We start from the raw sequence: 21,456 nt of genomic DNA, 5'->3' as shown, positions 1-21,456 counted from the left end.
TGGTGGTCGCTTCTACCCCGTGGGTTAACGGTTTTACCTCGTCGCTAAAAATAATCGTGGTAAGAAATCACTTTTTCAAGCTTCACGAAATAAATAAATATTCACCAACATTTTTTAATCATGCCTAAGGCTTCAAAAAACGACATGCTGCATCGGAAAAGAATTTATTGATTATTGATGTTGACATATGAATTAAATTGCTTAGGCGGGCGGTTTTACCCCGTCTTCCCCTAAGTGAAAGTGACTCTAGAGTAAAACAAAAGTTAATCAAATGCGCTTATCATTGAAGGTAGTTTTTGTCAGTGCTCACCGCATCAAAACAAATGCGCCACTGTATATGGGATTTAACATTGTGACAGCATTGCTGTTCTGTCAAACACACAAGGCTACGGTGGCACTATCCATGCTTTCCATAGCGGCCGTTTTGGTTATTTTAATGATCCATTTCAACACATGGTTAAAAAAAACTGCTCCCTTGCTGATTACTTTTGCTTTTTCTCAAAGCACATTAAGATGCTTCGCAATATGAAGCATCTGAATGTGACATGGAATTTGTAAAATGAATAATAAATCAAAGATCAAATCGAATTTCCAGCATGTCTGAAAATTACACACAGATATGTTTGTCCAGAATACCCGATATTCTGTAACATTTTTAAGAGAGAAGAAAAAGTTTGAAGTGAGTTGTGAGTGAGTCGAGAAAAATTAACAGTATGGCAAAGATTAACTCAAAAGTAATTCTATAACGATTCAAAAGAAAAACGATAATAAGCAAATAAATCGATTTTGAGTCGACGTTGATTCGAGTGAATCAAGAATGAGTTTTAAGGGAATGCTTAGAAATGAGAGAGTATTGAGAATGAGCCAAGGTACGTAAAAGTCTAAGTTATTATCGAGAGTGATTCAAAAGTCGTTGAATAGTAGAGAATGAGTTGAATGTGAATGGAGAATAAATCAATAGTTTATCGTTCTCACTCCACTCTAGCCTTAACGATTTTCCGCCACAGCTCAAAGGATCTAAGAAAACGATTTTTACTTCAATATTTTATTGAATATACCTTAACAATTTAAAAAATGTCGTACGGAAATAACAGTTTGAGAAAATACTGGTGCACATGTTGTAGTGGATTCTACTTTTAACATTATTAACGAAACATATAAGTAATTTCTTATTAAATTTAAATGAAAAATAAATAAATTAGAACATGATAATTCTACCGCTGACATCAAGGTTATTTTTTCAAAATATACGAATCAATCAAATCCGACAACAGGTCGGTCATCATGAACCTATAGTTTTCGCAAGTGTCCCACGCCTTGATGCCCAAATCGGAGATCGAATTCTCCATCAAATTTTCGAACGAAACCGGAACGGGACACTCCTTGCAACTCGCGACCAGATCGACCGGAAGTAGCGTCAGATGCCGAAACAGTATACTATCAATCAGGCCGGCCAGTTTGTACTCCTCGCACGAGTCCCGGAAGTGGTCCCCGGGGAAAACCTCGTCCACGTCGATTTGGAACCACTCCAATTCACCGCGCAGAAACTCGTAGTACAATTTTGCCAACCGGTCCAGATAGACGGTCCTGAAGGGCCGAGTCGTGGTGGTGTTCAACAGGGACATCACGTCGTACGCCGGCGGGGAGTACCTGGCAATTTGGAAATCAATCATGACGCAGTCTCGGACGCAGCTCCACGGCTCACGGTCCTCGGTGAAGGGCGTGTTCTCAAAGTTGAACGGATTTGGCCGAACGATGTCGGAACGCTTACGACGACGCTTCTCACCGTTTGCATGAATCGAGCATGATGGTGGCGATTGGTCCGCGCCTTGTGGCTGGTGCTCTTGCTGGTGCCCGGCAGCACCACCCTCACCCGAGCAGGCGCCTTGATGCAAAAAAAAATGAGAAAGAGGAAGTCCGTTATTTGTGGTCCTCTACTGTGTCAATGAGATAAGCGCATTTGTAACGTTTCCGTTTTGTGATAATGGGCGTGTTGCCATGGGTATTTCTAGACAAAATAAGATGATGATGAGTAAGGTTTTGGTGGGATGCGCAAATGCGGTTTTATCGTTATCTTGAATGGCCATGGAAAGATACCGAGATATATTTGCACGTGCTGTTTATCACGTTGTAATGCGACTGTTGACAAACTTAATCATAGCTTTTATCTCATCCGAGCAGACACACATGTGACAAACATAAAGCAATACCTCTGAATGCAACCATGATATTTTTTATATAATTTTACTCAGTGACAATCACTTGATACAATGGAAATATGGCTCCATCTAATCAGAAGTATAGATAGAGTACAATTGTACCTAATTAGGTCCAAATTTGTTGGGGTACCTAGGGTATTTCATAATTAAAATAATGGAATAAAAGCAAAAAGCCTTGCCAAAAACTTTGATAAAAAATCAGTGCAACATTGATTTACTTGAAAGACTGAATCACCTGTTCATGTTTGGAGATTATTGTGGCCGTTCCGTGAACCGAATATCAGTTTCGGTAGGAACTCTAAAGAGAAAATTCCAAAATATAACACTGAACTTCGTCTGATGCCTTTCGACGACTCAAAGTTAATGATTTTTTTACCCAGAAGTGAATAAACGCCATGTCATGAATTATAAAGTGGTTCTGATTTTTTCGGACACTCGGTGACAGGTTCCGATGGGGATTACAAAAGCCACTTTTGGAACCTGTAGTGCAGTTGTCGTGTGACGGCTTAAATATCATGATTTTTCGCACAGAATTGAATATTGATTTAAAAATCACCTAGTAAAGTATTACCCAAATAATAAACCATTTATCTACATTCTACAACACGGAGAACAATTTATTCAATTTCTAATTATCACCCAACACGTACCCATCAACAATTTGCATTATCATATCACTTATCCGATGTCGGTAGTCGTCGTACCGCTCGAACCCATTTAAACTAGCCCTAACAAAAACCTCCGGCTTCCGCGATTCGTCGAACCAGTCGGCCCCGTTCGCAATCTCGTAGCAATCGGGCGTCGGAGGCCAGTGAAAGTACATGCAGCTTTCGATCAGGCCCGCCAGATGGAACTCGCGGCACGATTCCTCAAACTCGGCCCGTGGCAGAAGATCCTCCACGTTGCCGAAGGTATCGATCGAATCGCACCACTGCTGCGCCAGAAGAGAGCCCAATTCGTCGTAGTAAATGTTCTTCCACTCCTCGAGATGTTTGTTGCGGAACGAGCTTAGCGTCGATATCATGATAAGGGACATCACATCGTATGCCGGTGGCGCTAGACGGGAGAACTGATAGTCGACGAGCACAGCGGTCACAGGCACTACGGTAAAAGAAGCGGGGTTAGTTTGATAATGGGAAGCGTTTTGTTAAACATAGGAATGAGCGGTTGTCCAAACATGTGATGATTACCGGTGTTCCTGGGATTGAAATTTTTTTTTTTAAATGTGTGCTAGGCATATTATTTAAAATGCAGTATAATTATTTGCCATTGCTTTACAATTCCAATTTTGCTAGCTTAATGTTACTGAGCAAACGTATAGATTTACACGTTATTTAGCAATGATACGATGTTAGAGAGGATCCTTCTCCATCTCCCAGTGGTAATAGTTTTTATTTTTGTTCATTCATTTGGTTGAAAACAACGAGTTACACACTCGGTTAACAATGACTTTTAGGGCAAGATCATATTCAAGAATATATTATCGTAAAAGGCTGTTTTTCATCACCCCGATCTGTTAATTTCCTGCACTGGACTGAATTATGCAGTGACGTAAGAGTTATTGCACAACTTATGGTTTCTTTGCTAGTAATATACCTCTTAGTATACTTAGTATACTATAGCTGAGATTATTTCTTGACGTGTTTTTGCAATGGTATTGTAGACGGTTTAAGGTGAAACATCTCGGAATCCAAAGATGGCCGGCACAATGTCCGACTTCTCCCCCTACTCACGTTTTCAAAGGCACAAAACTGGAAAAATAGTTAGCAAACGTTCCTGATCTTCTTATTTTAAGCTTTCTGCTAGTGCACAAAGCCAAAATAAAAAGTGCACTGTTGTGGGATGCTTTCTTCGAGAGATTTGTGCCTTTGAAGTTTCAGTGCAATCTTAGAAGTTAATTCAAACTGTTTCACCTTAAAGTTTTGTGCAGCCTATCAAATTCTGTTTCCATAATAGGATCATCAAAATATTTTCAAATAAATTTCAACGTTTAAATTAAAAGATCAACTCAATTCGCAAGTCATTTTGGAACATTCGACTGTTGCTCACTGTTGCATCAACCGTTTGGAGAATGTCTTTATTATGACAAAAATCAATATAATTCAATTAAATCATCCATCTGCAACTTGTTGCGTAATATTAATTTTTGCAATTTCTACTAAAAGTGTTTCGGAACAAGCCACATCTACCGACTCTTTCGGGAGGAGCAGAGTAGGCTTTGCCACGAACGGACGTGTTTTGAACTCACGTCACGTTTTTTTTCGCGTTCTTCGTGATACATTTGTTTCGCGATTCTGCTGGTGATTCGATCGGTACTACGCCACCCGGATAGTGTTTTTTTTTTAATGTTTTTAGTTGAAGTGAAATTATTGAAATAGAAAGAAGAGAAGCAAGTGTTTTTTTTTCATATTCTGTGTAAAATTTATCACAGTGTGATGAGGCCTCTAAAAAACTGCTTTACGAGGTGAATTCTAGAGTGCTAGTTTGTACACGGCGTACTTTCTAGGAGCTTGCAGATGCATCTGGTGAGTTTGTTCCTTTAAGCTAAGTAGGGAAAGTGTACCAGTTATGGCCATAGTGGTTCCCTATTTGGCCATATGCAAAATTTGGATAACTTTTACATTTTTAATCTTTTTGAATGTTTAAACATCAAGATTTATCCTTTATTTTACTGCTAAAACACAAAAGATTTTTCAAAATGTGAAGGCATTCAAGATATCACGTATGGCGAAATAGGGAACCACTATGGCCATAATTGGTACACCTACCCTATGCTGTTTCGCTCAAGAAAAGTAGAGAAATTCCTTGACTGAATGGGTCAAGAAATTTCCTACAGAGAGCCCCCTTTGAAGTGACATTTCTTCTCAACTGCGTACTGCGATCAGAAAAATGTGATTTTCTTGACCATTTCTTAGAAGAAATTTTCCACGCATCGAGATAGGCGATTCCTTTTCTTGTCAGTAGCAAACCAGCCTTTATAAAGAAGATAACGCTACATTTCAATTATTGAGAGTTTTTCGATTTTAATCATGTTTACGGTTACAGAGTGCGTTTATGCTTTAGTGACTGTCGGAAGTAACGTAGCTGACTTCGCATTGCAGTTCGACATTTTTTTTCTCGTTTATTTTGGATCGTTTCCTTCGATTTGTTTAATTAAAGTGTCTCGGTCAGCCTTACGTCGTAGAACCCGCCCTGACGTTTTTTTTTCAGGCTAATATTTTTTTTTGCATTACGATCGGCGTTTTTTATCCGGTGCGGGTTTTGGTTTCTTGCATTGAATGTAAAATCTTTTTTTTTATTATTGAATCTATCCGATGACCCCGGAGGGATCGGTTCTGCTTTTTACTGTTAAATGAGCAGAAAATCACAATGTAATCAACTAAACTGTAAATAAAAGATATTTTTCTTCATTGATTACCGGCATTCAAGTGATTAAATAATTAAAACTTAACCACAAATTCTCTGTGTCTATCGCTTGCTTTTCAGGCGAATCCTGACCACACACCTCTCCCAACCTCCACCTCCGTAGCACTTATGAGGGTGTCGCTGAGTCGGTGGCCTCTCATTAAGTAAGTGCTACATCAACATTTCCTTCCCCTATCCCAAGTTACGGTAAAGATGGGCGTGGCCGTGAATATCAATATTCGTTTACTCCCCAGCCTTGTTCCTGACAGCAGTCTTAATGAGATTATGAAATGACACATGAATGTTGCTAGTATCCAATCTACGAAGTAGAGTAAGGTGGGGCAAAAGTTCGACCTTAGTGATATAATCAAAGTTTCCAGGAAAATAATAGCAGATGAAACAAAACAAATACCATACAGCGAACCTTCATCATATTGGCTATAACTTTGCTGAACAAACTTGTGTCAAAATATTTACCCATTTTTAGTTATAACAGTTTCAAAATTAATTGTCTTATTCGAACTTTTGCCCCACCGGTGGGGCAAAAGTTCGAATCTAGTGTGGGGCAAAAGTTCGTTGGCTAAAACACAAAATATCAATACTTTTATGCCAGGCATACTTTCTACCAGCCGTAAACTTATGTTTGCCGAAAAATACACACTAAATTTTCATCAAAAGATGCCCAAAACAGGGTTAATTGTAATACACCCAAAAAATAGCAGTTTTTCGCAAAACTAAGGGACATGTAAATTTTTTGTGACATTTTTCGCACGATCAGGCAAATTTCGCTAAATTTGAAGATAATATGTAGATTTCAGGAAATCTGAAAAATTTTCCGTGGGTTTATACATGGGTCGAACTTTTGCCCCGCAGATTCGAACTTTTGCCCCGCTATGGGCCAAAAATTGATTCCAAGTATTTATGGAAAAACTAATCCACGTCAAAGCATCCTTATGATAGGCCTAGAAACGCCCTTAGATAAAATATTGAAAAATATTTTATCTTCATATGGTTCCATGCATCGAAAGTTTGACCAAATATTACAATATTTACGTCGAAAAACAACAAATAGCCATAACTTTTCCAAAGCTCAATCGATTTTTATGATATTTGGAGTAAAAGTCTCTTACTTGAATAGTATTCGAACCACCATGACATTTCTAAGTTTTGATTTGATTTGAGCTAGAAATCTTAAAAAGAAACTCTTGTCCCACTCGAACTTTTGCTCCACTTTACTCTATACCGTAACTACGCTAACGCTAATATTAATTTTTGCAATTTCTCATCGTAATAGGCTGTTTTTCATCACGTCAATCTGTCATGAAACGGCCTACTTTCCTGCACCGAATAATGCAGAGTAATAATAGTCATTACCTAACAGAAATCAGTTGCGTTATGACTATTACGGAACGCTTTTTCATTACGCAACTGTTTTGAGTTGCGTAATGAATTATTACCCAACTATTTTCAGAAACTGATGGTGCAACCCACAGCTATTGAGCATGCAGATAAAATGTTTATTTAAACTTATTTAGTATTGTTTTCACAACATTTTGATTCAAATGCCGAACATTGCACTGTGTTTTATTTTCTCGATTTCATGCGCTTTTTGAATAGCGCCCAAACCGTTGATTTCAGCGATATAGTTTGTTCGGAGATGTTTCTTGGTATATTGAAGCGCAACTTTTGACGAAAAAAGTTTTTTGATCAATCCACCTAGCAGTGAGATAGAAAAACTATTTTTTTAAAAACATTTAGATAGACATATGGTGTTTTCGGCAAAGTTGTAGAATTGGCAATTTGAAACAACTTTGTCGAAGACAAGATTTTTCTATCTCTTATACTTTTTGAGATACATGCCGTTGTATGTGAATGGCCCCTAAAAATCATATTTTTATCATAACTTTTTTCCAAAATTTTTAACATATTTTGTTTTTTTATACAAAGTTGTTTGTCATAGAAAAACCGTGTTTTTGCTGAACATATCATCACGCTATCTTTTGAAGTAACAAAGTTATTCATGAATTACTCTTTTTTCAAGGGGTAGTTCAGGCCTTTATAACTGGCTTCAGCGTAAAATGGCGCAGACAACTCTTACAAATCATGAAAGTACCATATCTCCCCTTTCGATATTTGATAAAAACTTTTGTCTATAACAGACATCATGTATACGCGCTTCATATCAAGAGCTTGAGATCAGCTTGCCATGAGCGCACAAAAAATAATCGCGCGCTCAATGTGACAGTACATTTGAGCCTCGCAGGCGAAGGTTTCAGAAGCAAGGAAAAGGGATTAAACTATGGATCAAACTGCCCGTAGGCAGTTTCAAAGGACTGATGTGGTTCAACGCGGTTGAGATTCTAGAATTTGAATCGAAAAACTTGGGCTGGCCAACGAAGAAGCATAGGTATAGACCGAAGTCGTATGCTTCCGTGGAGTTATTGTACTAGGCAAACATAACTGCATAAAAGTACTCCTAGTAAGCGCATGTGACGAGCCTCACGAGATGTCTCATGAGACTCGCTCACTAATATATATTTTGTACGTATCCGCATCTCGTGTCTCACATAATCTATGAGCTGCGATATGAAATATCGCATGACACACTAGCTCATTTAGGTATACATGAGAAACACGACAATCTGGTCTATAAGCGTCTTTGCATGGGTTTTTACTATCAAACAAATAAGCCTTATTAAAACGAATTCGACTGATAATTCTTTTACTTTAAGAGATAGAGAGGTGCGATGTTCAGAAAAAACTCGTGTTTTAAGATGTTTAACAACTTTGTAGAGGACATAAAAAATGTTGAAAATTTAAGTAAAAAGTTTATTTATTTATTTATTTACACCATCTTCGACCTACTAGGTCGCACAGATTGCTTGTTTAACTTAGTTTAAATCATACATTGCATCAGAAATAACGAATAGAACACAATTGAAATTAAACATACGAATCACATATCACACGTTGGACAATACATTGTTGCAAAAGTAAATTAAACTGAAATTTGGGTTATTTGGGTTGCAGGTCGCCACGCTGAGCTGGAGATATCACGAAATTCCCTGCATCGTACTCCACTTGGCCAATTTGCTATCTTGAAGGCAGTTTCACGGAACTGAGCATCGACGGAGACTTTATACGAAACGTAGTTAAGGTCGGAAATATTCATCCATGAAGGCACCAAGCATTTGACACGCAGCACCTCCGGGGCTCCTACGGATTCGCATACCATTTTCTCGATCTCATGCTCGGTAACGTCCGGTGCGATATTAGACACGTACAAATGAAGAATATCGTTGCTCAATGTACCTTCTGCAAAATCCACCGCATTGCGTTTCGTAGAAGAAAGAGGCGAGCTGTGTTTGTCATTGGAACGATGCAGATGTCCAGATGACGTAGACGGATTCGATACTGAAGTAGAGTTAATTTCAATTTGGGATATGGTTTCGCTAATCCGTTTCACTTCGGTTTTCAAACAATCCAGTTCACTCCTCGTTACGTAGCTACCATTCTGCTTATCATTGAAAGCCTTCCGAAAACGAGCATGCTCAATAGCATCCCGGCATGAATTGCACATCCAAAAAATGTTTTGGTGTAAACATGCGCATCCTTCGTCGTATGACAGCCCAACACATTTCGCATGAAAAAATCGTTGCACCTCACATAGTCCTTCGCATGACACAACTACATCTTCGGCAACTATTTCGATGTTGCAGACTTCACATTGTTGAATCATTTTCGGTAGGTATGATAACGCTTACTGTTCAACAGCTTCCAATATAGACGGCAGATCGATACGATTGAAGGCGAGCGCACCGTGATAAAACAAAGAAAATCGTTGCTTGTATTGTTTGGTACTGAAGATCGATGATCACTACGTTCTCGCACGATAATATCAAACAGGATGTAGCTTATGAATTACTCGATAAACTAGACGATTTTAGTACGTTTGCTTAGAGAAACAGTTCACACGATAGATGATAGAAAAATTGGCGATTTACGAGCACAACACACAACGTAATTTGCGAAAAAATCAAGCGACAAAACGACGTGGCGCTAACGACAAACGACTCACTCAACACATTATGTTATGAACAAAAATGATTTTAAACAAGTTTTTTTTTCATACAAATTCGTGTACTTTAAGTTAAAAAATCGTAACTCTTTTACAAGATTTTTAAAATTTGCCATGTCTTCTACAAAGTTGTTAAACATCTTAAAACGCGTGTTTTTGCTGAACATCGTACTTCTCTATCTCTTAAAGTAAATGAATTATCAGTCGAATTCGTTTTAATAAGGCTTATTTGTTTGATAGTAAAAACCCATGCAAAGACGCTTATAGATAAAAGTTGAGAGTAAAATATATATCGAAATGTCAAATTTTAACTAAAAGTTAAACGAATCGGTTCACAGCTTCACAGAAGAGAAGATCGATGAAGTTAAATCGATCATGTTACTTACGCCCTTACGCTTTATTTAATTTAATTTAACGTTTGTGCACTACCGCCACCTAGTAACCAGTTGGCCAAATAATGTGTTTTTAGCATGGGGCGTAAATAAACGCAGGACTGTGTTAAGATGAAAATAACCATCACCGATTTTTATCTTTTATAAGCAGGTGAAATCAATTCATCTGTAAACATTCTGAACTACTACGGCAAATGAAATGTAATATGTTGCTAACAAAATGTTCATCATCATGGATCATGGCATTTTACTACATAAACTTGTAACCTGCGTACCCACTACTACCGTCCTCGCGTGTGGTTCTAAATGATGCCACAAAGTCTACCATATGGAATGGAAGTATAGATCCCTTACCATACGTAAATCACTACACTAACAACATACACAACAGAATACATCATCTGGTCAGCCGAGTTCAATAGCTGACCACAGTTACAAAAGAGCCAATTCTCCATGCCTCTCCAGCAAAAATAAAGAACACAGATGGTGAGCACTCGGCCCTATGTTACGATCATATCTCTAAGAGAATCAAACGGTATCTCTACTGATAAACTACCCATAAAAACCCTATCAGTAACCCTCACCACATGCCGATACAGTCTCGCAGCATCCCATCTCTCGATTAGATCATTCGTCTCTCGTTATCGCCACCAACCGATGAGATGTGGTACACGAACATGGACTGAGCTGGGTCATAGAGTCGTCGCAAAAAGATGTATCCATCAGTGGTCAGTTAAGTGTTAAGCAGGCAAGAGGTAGAATCCTCGTTTTGAAGCGTAGAGAGCCTGACTGACGGTAGCCAAGTAGCTATTTTTTGTCATTTTAAGAGTGGATGTGAAAATAGATGTGCTTCATTCTGGGTATTAAGCTGACTAGTGGTGAGATAGTGCAGAATGTTCAACTGGATTCTTTTCCGCAGTTCAAAGTATCCACCTAGTGGAATAATTTAGTTTGTGCGAACGGGAAAAATGATGGAGTAGTGTGGTAGAGATTACTAGAGATCGGTAAGATCAGAGAGGATCGCAATTTCTAAAAATTCATCCCAAAAATTAATTTATCCTGCGATTGATCTAAAGTGCCCTCAATATGTGTCCATCTAGGCCTTTCTTTTCACTCCAAAACCCATGGGTGTGGCTCAGTTTTGGACCTTCGCTTCTGTGCATGGCGTGGTCAGCGATGGAGATGCCGGCTTGGCGCCGGTGGTTAACCCTTGTCTGTTCGGGCAGACCCGTTTTGTGCAGCCGCCGAGGGATACACCATTACACTGAAGCCCACTCCACACTAGGATTAAGTATAATCTAACATGTAAGTAATAAACCATTTACTAATTATTAAGCTTGTAAAATCTCTGCTTTTGATTTCTCCATGGTGAGACCCGTGTAGCTTCTTTTTTTTGGTTCCACTAAATCGAACCTGGTTGTTAGTTGGCAGAGTTGATATGTGGAAGATCAGTTCCTCTGCTACATCTTTCAACCGCTTTGTCTCCGTCTCATGTGGCCTTCTTATGGGGAGGTGACAAACTTTTGAAACTAGGTGTTTCGCCGGCACTCATCCCCTGGTTCGCATCGTACTTATCAGGGAGGTCGGTAAAAGTGAAAATTGGTGCTGAATATTCTAATGCAATTGCTATACTTTCGGGCGTTCCACAAGGAAGCAACCTTGGTCCGTTGATGTTCTCACTCCTTATCAATGGTGTTTCGCACGAAATGCCACGAGAGAAACGATTATTTTATGCGGATGACGTGAAGATCTTTATGGTTATCACTAGACTGGAGCATTGTTTAGAGTTGCAAAGGGTATTGGATTCATTCGAGGATTGGAGCGAACGGAACTGTCTAGATCTTTGTGTTGTGAAGTGTAATACTATTTTATTTAGCAGGAAACGACATCCGATTATATTCAACTATTCTCTGTCTGGCCAAACATTAGATCGTTTGAATGGAGTCAGAGACCTTGAAGTAATATTAGATAAGGAGCTTAATTTTCGACCACATTTGTGAAGTGTCATTTACAAAGCAAACAAACAACTTGGATTTATTTTCAAGATTGCTGCTGCATTCCGTGATCCGTTAGGCACTATATTTTGTTCTAGTGCGTTCTATCTTAAAGTCTGCTATGTTGGTAAGGTATCTTTACAACAGGAATTCTTTAAACCGGATTGAAGCTGGGCAGCGGAGGTTCGCACGATTATGTCTTCAATGTCTACCATGGAGGGACACTTCAAATCTTGCACCATATGAACAACGGTACATGCTACTAGGCATCGACACACTTGAGAACAGAAGACCAAACATGCAAGCAATATTTGTTGCCAAATGAAATCGATGCTCCTAATTTACTAGCTGAACTCCATATTTATGCGCCGGAACGATATCTACGACGTCGTAATTTTTTTGTAACTGGCACACGAAACATCCGTTATGCACAACACAATCCGATCAGGTTTATGATGTCTCAGTTCAACGAAGTATATGGTTGTTTAATTTGACGTAAGTGCCACAGAATTTGGGCGTCGAGCGAATAGTCAATCACGGAGATAATTTTGACAAGTGTATTGTATTTTTTGTTTGTATTATTGTTCACCTTTTGTTTTTTTTTTTTTTTGTGTTAGCTGTTATTTGTAGCGTTAGGTATGATAAGAACATGTGGGGTTTTTATGCATATTTGTACACGACAACTACTTATTTTATATCTGCTTTTCTCCACCACACTTCATGGGGACATATTTGTCAGATGAAGATTATCAAATAAAATTAATAAAAGGTTAAGCTAAAATAGTTCTCTTCCATACAAAGTCGGGTTAATTTAATGTAATACCGAACTTTGTTTTTCCAATTTGACTCATTGTGTTGGTTAAGTAGCCATTCTTCTTATTTATGGCTTCTTTAACTGGCACACTAGGAAATAATGCTTTAACATCAAAAGAACCATAATTTCATCATCTTGAATATACCCAGAAGCCTGAAGTTGGATTGCAAACTCCTGAGTATTGTTAACTGAACGGCTTTCAAAAGGTTTGGGCATGGATTGGAATTCCTTAACCAGCCACTTTGCAAGTTCTGCTGATATAATTTCTCTCATTTCATCGCCAGGTTTGTGAATTTTTGGCAATCCTTTAATTCTTGGTAGAACTGGATTAGAAACTTTGAGGCGGCTAGTGTTATCTCCAAGAAGTGGCTTACATTCTTTTAAAGTTTTTTCTACATGTCTCACCATTGTGGGAAGTGGATCGACTTTAAAATGCCTATAGGGACCAGTGGTTATTTTTTCGTTCATTTGATTATCATAATCATCTTTATCCAAAATAACCACTATGTTACGTCGCATAGCAAGCCCCTCGACTGGTCACACTGTCCGAATCGTGTGAGTGATCAGCAGAGCCCGATGACATTGTACAGTATAGAAGGAGAACACAAAAAGGAAGAACTATATGTCAGATGATAATGATTTGCAAAAGTAAAGGTTGAAGTGAATTGAGAAGTTACAAGAATTGATGCTAGAATTGATTTATTATTATTATTGAAGTGCATATTGATTACATATTAACAGATAAATACGATTCGTGTTCGGTAAGATGATTTAATTGAACTTTTCTTTGTTGCATAATTAACGTGACCATGACCATAGCCATATTTAGAGTTAGCAAGTTGCAAACATTTGCCCACATTGGATTTAGCTTTTCCGAAGATTACTAGGAGATATAAGCCCAAGAGTAAGTCAGATAGTTAGTATCCCTAAAATTAATAATAATTGAAATTAATTAACTAAACTGAATTCAATTTAACTAGGCAAAATCTAATTGCCATAAGGATCGTGCCGTACACAACGGAGAAGTGTATCACCTAACCTGTTTTCCGCGGTAGAACACCAAAATTGTAAGCACAATATAAATGTAACTTACTTGAATGTAACCACTAATATAATCAAAACATATTGCAGCTTAAAGCGGTTAACTTCCAAGACTGGGTTTCGCTAAAAAGATTGGTGATCTTCTGAACACACTGCATTGCCCTTGTCGCTTTTACATAGTATACCGACTTATCCCGAAGTTCTCTCAAAACTTTATCCTCATCACTATTTTGTCCTCCTAATTGAAATTTGCTTTCTTTTAATGACTCTTCAGTGTCATTTCTAACTGATTCTTGCAACTCTATTGGTATTGTGTGTGTAATGGCGGTTTCAACATCGATTATTGTCTGTTCAATATCTGGTTTTGTGGCAACCGCATATGTTAATCCCTTATTGAGAAGTGTCAATTGTTCTTCTGAGAACTGCTGCGTCGATCGACAAAACCATCGACAAAATGGACTTTCGGCAATGCTGTTACCACTTTATTGTGCTGCTTATTCTTTAAAATTGCTAATTTTTTTTTTTTGAGTGATAAATAATAAACTACCTTTTTTGGATTTGCTAATTACTAGGGAATCGTCTCACTTTGAATTTGAAATTTACCGGAATGCAACTAATACTATGCGAGTTATTCCGAGTACTTCCAACCACACTTATCAACATAAAATGGCGGCTTTTCATCATATGATACATAGAATGCAAACCCTTCCTTTAAGTGAAACTGGAAAATCAAAAGAACTGGATTATATTTTTGAGACGGCTAGGCTTAATGGATATAGGAATAGTACAATACAAGTAGTAGTAGATAAGAGGGCAAGGGATAAATATAGGAAAAGTATGACAACACTTACTGCCGAAAAAGAGGATTTGAAAAGAGTAGCGGTGAATTTTGATACCAAGATTACACAGAAAATATGGAGTAGATTCGGTATTCAGCAGTAGGAGTAGTCAGCTTAAAATCTTAAAGCTTAAGATTAGGATCAACAAAGGATAAAATTAATAAACTGAATAGAGCAGGAGTATATAAAATTTCATGCCCCCATTGTAATAAATTCTATATAGGACAAACAAAACGATCTCTAGAAATAAGATTCAAAGAACATATTGCTGAGGTAAAAAAAGCGGGCAAGGAATTAGAAAAGGGGTTATTATTATTTTTTTTTTTTTTTTAAGGCACTCCGTGCTCGTGGCCACTACTGTGCCGGAATCAGTCCCAAGTAACCATGGAGCATTATATCATTGCATATATAATGTAGCTGCATTGCCGTAAGCCTACCATTAAAGTAGTTTAAAAGTGGAAAAGGGCCCTTTTACAGTTGCACTAATGCAAAAACGACGATAAAGCAATGAAGCAATTAATAAAGTAACATTAGTGCAGCAGAGCAATTTATAAAGTGATATTAGTGCATTGATACATTTGTAATGTAGAGTTAATGCTATATTGCTTGACAGCTCATGAAATATGTCGAATAAAGGCAATGTTACATCAATGTTGTTGATATGCAGTAGAATACGTGCAATGTTATAATGCTTGTGGTTACTTGGTGTTTATCTGTATCTTCCTTACCGATACAGTTCTATTTTTAACTAATCTATATTTACATCTGCTTTCACTCTCTTCTGCTCTTTTGCTCTCACACCGAGCAGGTAGGAGAGTGCTCTGCTGTTGGTCCAATCGATTGCCATAAGCCATAGTCCATTGCTCTCGCGGTGGTTCGTTTTGCCGTGTTCCTGAGTCGTTTGAGGCTAGCTGCCTGCGAAGTGGGTCAGTTTGTCTCAGTCACCATCTGAAACTGACGGAGGATGGATGTGCTCCCCTCCTAAGCACGGTCCTCCGTGCGGCGTCTTCTGGTGGCTGGACGGGTTATTTTTTGGAGGGGCTGGGAATTGAATCCATGACCTTCCGCTTATGAAGCGAAAGCGTAACCTCAAGGCTACGGACCCCCCTAGAAAAGAGGTTAGCGTATGATTTTAAATCAAAAGTGGCTAAACATGTTTTCCAGGATGGACATCAAATGACAAGCGATAACATAGACATCGTACGAAGCGTATCTTGGAAACTAGACGTCGCTGAAAGTTTAGAAATTTACAAACAAAAGCCTTCACTACTTCTTAATAGGGATCAAGGAAACGGACAGTCAAGGCTGTTTAAGTTTGAACCTAAGAAATATAAACGAGCTTGAATACATAGGTAGATAGTTAGGGATTTGTATAGTTATTATTATCCGCTTTTCAGTTTTTGACCAAGACATGGCAGGTATACTCCTGTTGAAAATTTTTCCTAGGTAGATTGATTGTGTAGGTACTTATCTGGTGTTAGTATTTAAGGTAGAGAGATGCGACGATTTCTTCAGTGTATACGAGTAACTGACACTGAAGTAGGCTGCAAGTGGTAGTCGAAATACGCGTATCTGTCAAAGATAAGCATTTAGGAGCGGAATTAAAAGGTACACGGTACTCCATCTACTTTTAAGTTTCTCTTTTTTAGAAAAGTAATCGCCTATCTCGATGCATGAGAAATTTCTTGCAAGAAAATGTATTTTTATCCCAGTATGCAGTGCTTTTCTTGGGCGGAACAGCATATCTGCTTCACTGGATAATGTGCGTTGTGGTCTCTACTCCCTTAGGGACCAGTAACACTGACCGAATCGACAATTTAGCCGGAAAAAAGTGTTATCTCTGTTCTCGTCGAATTTAGACGTTCGATGTCTTCAGAGAAGTTATTCGTAATTGAGTTTGGCATCTTTTAAGGAAAAAGTTAAATAGGGTGGCCCATATTTAAGCTAAAATGTTGACTCAAACTTTTTTGTTTGATTAAATTTGTGGCTGTGCTCTTCTGCAAAATTTTAGAAAATATTATTTTGAACAACTTTGTCGAAGACACTTTTGATCTAACCCTTCATTTGAGCTAAGTAAATTGATTTTGAAAGTATTAACTTAGGGTGGACCCAAAAAATCAGTTATTTTGATTTCACTTTTTTGTTTTCAGTTTTACGTGAATGTGGTCTTTAGAAGAGTTGTAGAGGAAGTAAAGATACACGTTTTTGCTGAACATCGCAAGTTTGTAATTCTTGATTTTGAAGTTATAAGCAAATTTAAGGGAAAAACTATGAAATCTTTAGATGCCCATAAGTCATGGAGTGGGTTCGATAAAATTTTTCTTTAAGTGCCATTCGAAAGGCCATACAATATGCAACTTTTGCTGCAAAAACTGCGAGAACGTATTTTTTGTAAATTGAGAAAATTCACTTCAAAGATACACTTAAAAAACTCGAAATTTGCTTGTAACTCATAGGATTTTAAAGTAAACGGCGTGCTATCTTCAGCAAAGTTGAAGAATTTCATTAGATCTACAACTTTCCCATACACCAATTTTAAGAGAAATGTGCAACAAAATATGAAGAAATGATAATACGATTCAGATGTAGGTCACCTTATATTTATTACTATAAAACATTAAGTTAGTATATCAGCAGTCGCTTTCACTTACTGTTGTAAACTTTGTATGGTATTATGATTTTATTATTATTTTATCAGTACTCAGTGGTATAATTCACGTATAATTCAAAATGTAAAATGATGCCAATGCAATATAAGAAACTTTAACTGTTTCGTCATTGTGACTGCTATTATTGTGACTGAATACATACAATAGTGTCATGGGATACAGAACTGTGGAACATTATTGAAGTAGCCAAGGTTATCAAAAAGTGTGCAGGTTTGGAAAATTATTGATAGAATAGAAGTACAATTATATTGCTACTACTTGAATAATTTTGTAATAACTAATAGTAAAATGTATTACAAGTTCTAATGTTTTTGTTTCACATTTCTCTTAAAATTGTTGTATGGAAAAGTTATAGATCTACTTAAGGCGAAGTAGGCCGTCATTGATATTTGTACGCGTCGTTGATGACTGTTGCTAATTCATCTCACGATTTCGAATCAAAGAAAATCAGTTGGTTTTGCACTGACACAGCTGAAAAAGTATCAGCATACTTTATGCATGTTAGCGCGTACAGTGATACTTTTTCAAGTCAATATAAACTATCAAGACCGAGTTTTATCACTTTGAAATGCAAGCTGAAAAGTCATCATTGTTGCCAAAACGAATGACGGGCTACTTAGCCTTAAATTCTACAACTTTGCTGAAGACAGCACGCCGTAAACTTTAAAATCCTGTGAGTTACAAGCGAATTTCGAGTTTTTAAAGTATATTTTTGAAGTGAATTTTCTCAATTTACAAAAAATACGTTCTCGCAGTTTTTGCAGCAATAGTTACCTATTATATGGCCTTTAGAATGCCACTTAAAGTAAAATTTTATCGAACCAACTCCATGACTTATGGGCATCTAAAGATTTCATAGTTTTTCCCTTAAATTTGCTTATAACTTCAAAATCACAAGAATTACAAACTTGCGATGTTCAGCAAAAACGTGTATCTTTACTTCCTCTACAACTCTTCTAAAGACCACATTCACGTAAAACTGAAAACAAAAAAGTGAAATCAAAATAACTTATTTTTTGGGTCCACCCTAAGTTAATACTTTCAAAATCAATTTACTTAGCTCAAATGAAGGGTTAGATCAAAAGTGTCTTCGACAAAGTTGTTCAAAATAATATTTTCTAAAATTTTGCAGAAGAGCACAGCCACAAATTTAATCAAACAAAAAAGTTTGAGTCAACATTTTAGCTTAAATATGGGCCACCCTATTTAACTTTTTCCTTAAAAGATGCCAAACTCAATTACGAATAACTTCTCTGAAGACATCGAACGTCTAAATTCAACGAGAACAGAGATAACACTTTTTTCCGGCTAAACTGTCGATTCGGTCCAATGTGCACTGGTCTAATGGCGCAGGCTAGCCCGTCCCGTAAAACCGTGGCAGGGCTTAGAGTGCGTTAGAAAATCCGCCACCAAGTTAGGGTAACTGCGCTGGAGGATGTTCAGTTGCCATTACCTGACTTGGGCCGATCCAACTTTGAACATAGGACTATGCCAATCCTAGCATGGCCTACAGAGAAGCTGTTGCCATTGAGCGCAAACATGCAAAGCGAAAGGCTGACTAGGATTGATGACATGATCCTACCCAGGTAACCAATAAGCATTTATTTAGCAGTGCGCCTTTACTGCTGGTCATTTAATGCTAACAAGCCGTGGCTTGCCATGCTACCATAATGCAGGTTTTGGCACGATATACGGCTGCTTAAATGCTAAGCCTTCAGAAATTTCAAATATGGCTGGCAAAAATTAATACGGTTAAAACGCAACGCTCACTTGAAAAAAAAATAAACAAAAAATATCTCCTTTCTGTCTTTTCCCTCCTCGCATCTTTCGTACCTCTTCTCTCTCTGTTCTCTCAAGAGGAAAATAACCATCATCGTTTTACAAATTTTCAAAACCAGTTTTTTTGCTCAAAATTAAAGCAATGCTCAAGAAAATCCATCATTGCATTGTACTTGCTACCTGGAATACGATGATAGATTTCCATAAGAATTGATTGAAATTTGAACAACTGGTTTTCAAATTTTAATGATTGCTGATGATTGAGTGATGGATTCTTGAGCCTTCATACTTTTGTCTTCGTCTCATATCGCTGCTGTGTTCCTATTCAAACATGTTTGTTGAAACTCGTTCTTTTGCCATTCCACTGGGATTCGAACCTATGACCCTACAATTGATGAGTGGTGATGGGTTGTGCGCCGCGCTTCAGGATGAGCTATATTGTGCTCTGCAAGATAAATCCACGTAATGCGATTATCTCAAAATGTCGATATACCGTCGCAGTGATAATAAAAATCACCAAATGTTTCAGATTTAGCGAAAAAATTCAAGCCTACTTGAATTTTGACGTTGCGTTTGAATTTCGCGCATATCATCTGCGCGTTACCGCCGCCGCTGGATGTGGATTTAAAATGAGCGCCGCAATAAATGAAAAAGTAATGCGCGAAAAAGATCTCTCTCGTGCTGATTTAATCTATCATAAGTGGATAGTAGAAAAAGAGAGAAGGAATGGTGTTGGGTCGAACGATAGTGTTGGGCATGAACAAGACGCTCATGTAGGCCACCGGCATACCCAATCCTGTCATTCTAAAGGATCGTAAAAAATGGACTTAGAAAGCTGCAGAAATAAGAAAATCAATTTAAGAAATGTACAAAAGTAGTTTGATTAATATAATAATAAATTTATCGCACAAAAAATCCACTGCATACGAGATTTTTCTCTCAACAATTCTCTCTGTGTGATTAAAAGTTAACACAAACACATGTATCAGATTTTAATGTGATTCAAGTGATCATAATATCTTTTTAACATATAGACACAATCGCAACTCCGCGAGAACTATTCGACTGGGCAGTGAAACAAACTGATATATGTATCACCAAATTAAATTTCTGTTATATATCTAATGAATAATATGTTAAAATGTCAGAGGAATTGGTGGATTTGTTGGATAAGGTTTAAGGCCCAAGTAAAAATGGAACAAATGTCAAAAGTGAAAAAGCAGTTTTCGCCCTTAAAATCAACAAATCGAAAAAAATAAAAACATACAGCTGTTTTCTTTCCAAAATAAAAAGGCTGTGTGTTTTTATTTTTTTCCGATTTGTTGATTTCAAGGGCGAAAACTGCTTCTTCATTTTTGACATTTGATTCATTTTTAATTGCACCTTAAACTGTCCCTGGTACCCAAAAATATCATTGTGTCATGCCTATTAGCGATTCACAAATTGCATCCAAACGGTATAGCAATTCAGAGGATGAAACAAAAATATTCAATTTTTTCAGTAAAGCCCAAAAATAATGTAAATATTCATGTGCAGATACTAAGTTTTAGGATATATAGCAATAATAAAAATAATAATGCATGATAAAAACAAACCACGACTTTTTTTCATAAGCATAATATTAACTCTTTCGAGACACCTGTTAAGATTGGCTTTGACCAAATAAGAAATGAAATATTATTGTGATACCTTTCCAACCATAAAAAACCCATCGGATTGTTAGACTGAGTTGATTTTCTAATAAGCGGTTTGGTGCGAGATCAATTGTATTTAATTAAGAAAAAAAAAACTCTGCATAATTCCGTTTTATTTCTTTTAACTACTCCCAATAAAACTAATATAATCTATTTTGTGATTAAAACTTCTTTATCACTTGAAAATATGATCATACTAGACTATTTGAAGTGAAATAAAAATAAAATAAAAAATTAATTTTGGACTTCAAAAATTTGATGTTAGAAATTTTTTTTTCCCAATTGCAATGTATGGATGACTTTTAGTAAATTTAATTACGAAACTTTTTGCTTAAGGATCTTAAATGGCCATTTTTTTTTAATCGACTTTAAAGTTTTAAATCAATTTTTTTCAGTGTAGAATATGTTTTTTTATTTTTTCAATATTTTTTCTAAAACTTCAGGAAATTTCACGACACATCAACACTTTTTTGTAGGTCTTACCGTTTTCGAGTTATACGGGTTTATAAAAAAATACTTTGACCCTTTCCAA

At 37.1% G+C, this 21,456-nt stretch overlaps 1 protein-coding gene across 6 annotated transcripts in view; it reads right to left on the bottom strand.

The window, feature by feature from the left end:
• Positions 1 to 21,456, bottom strand: part of LOC5568178 — a 62,434-nt gene that overhangs the window by 19,186 nt on the left and 21,792 nt on the right. For 3 of the 6 annotated variants that reach the window (XM_021848209.1, XM_021848204.1, XM_021848208.1), the window contains one exon: positions 1,030 to 1,885. The exons of 1 other annotated variant lie outside the window; for it this stretch is intronic. In XM_021848209.1, the coding sequence (XP_021703901.1) occupies positions 1,233 to 1,885 (653 nt within the window). In that variant the 3' untranslated portion in view covers positions 1,030 to 1,232. Of the gene's footprint in view, positions 1 to 1,029; positions 1,886 to 2,811; positions 3,321 to 21,456 lie in introns of those variants that run through there. 2 more of the 6 variants (XM_021848205.1, XM_021848207.1) reach the window with 2 other exon arrangements.

The sequence above is a fragment of the Aedes aegypti genome, chromosome 2, assembly GCF_002204515.2.
Source record: "Aedes aegypti strain LVP_AGWG chromosome 2, AaegL5.0 Primary Assembly, whole genome shotgun sequence".
Lineage (NCBI taxonomy): Eukaryota > Metazoa > Arthropoda > Insecta > Diptera > Culicidae > Aedes > Aedes aegypti.
This window is presented reverse-complemented; position numbering and strand designations above follow the sequence as displayed.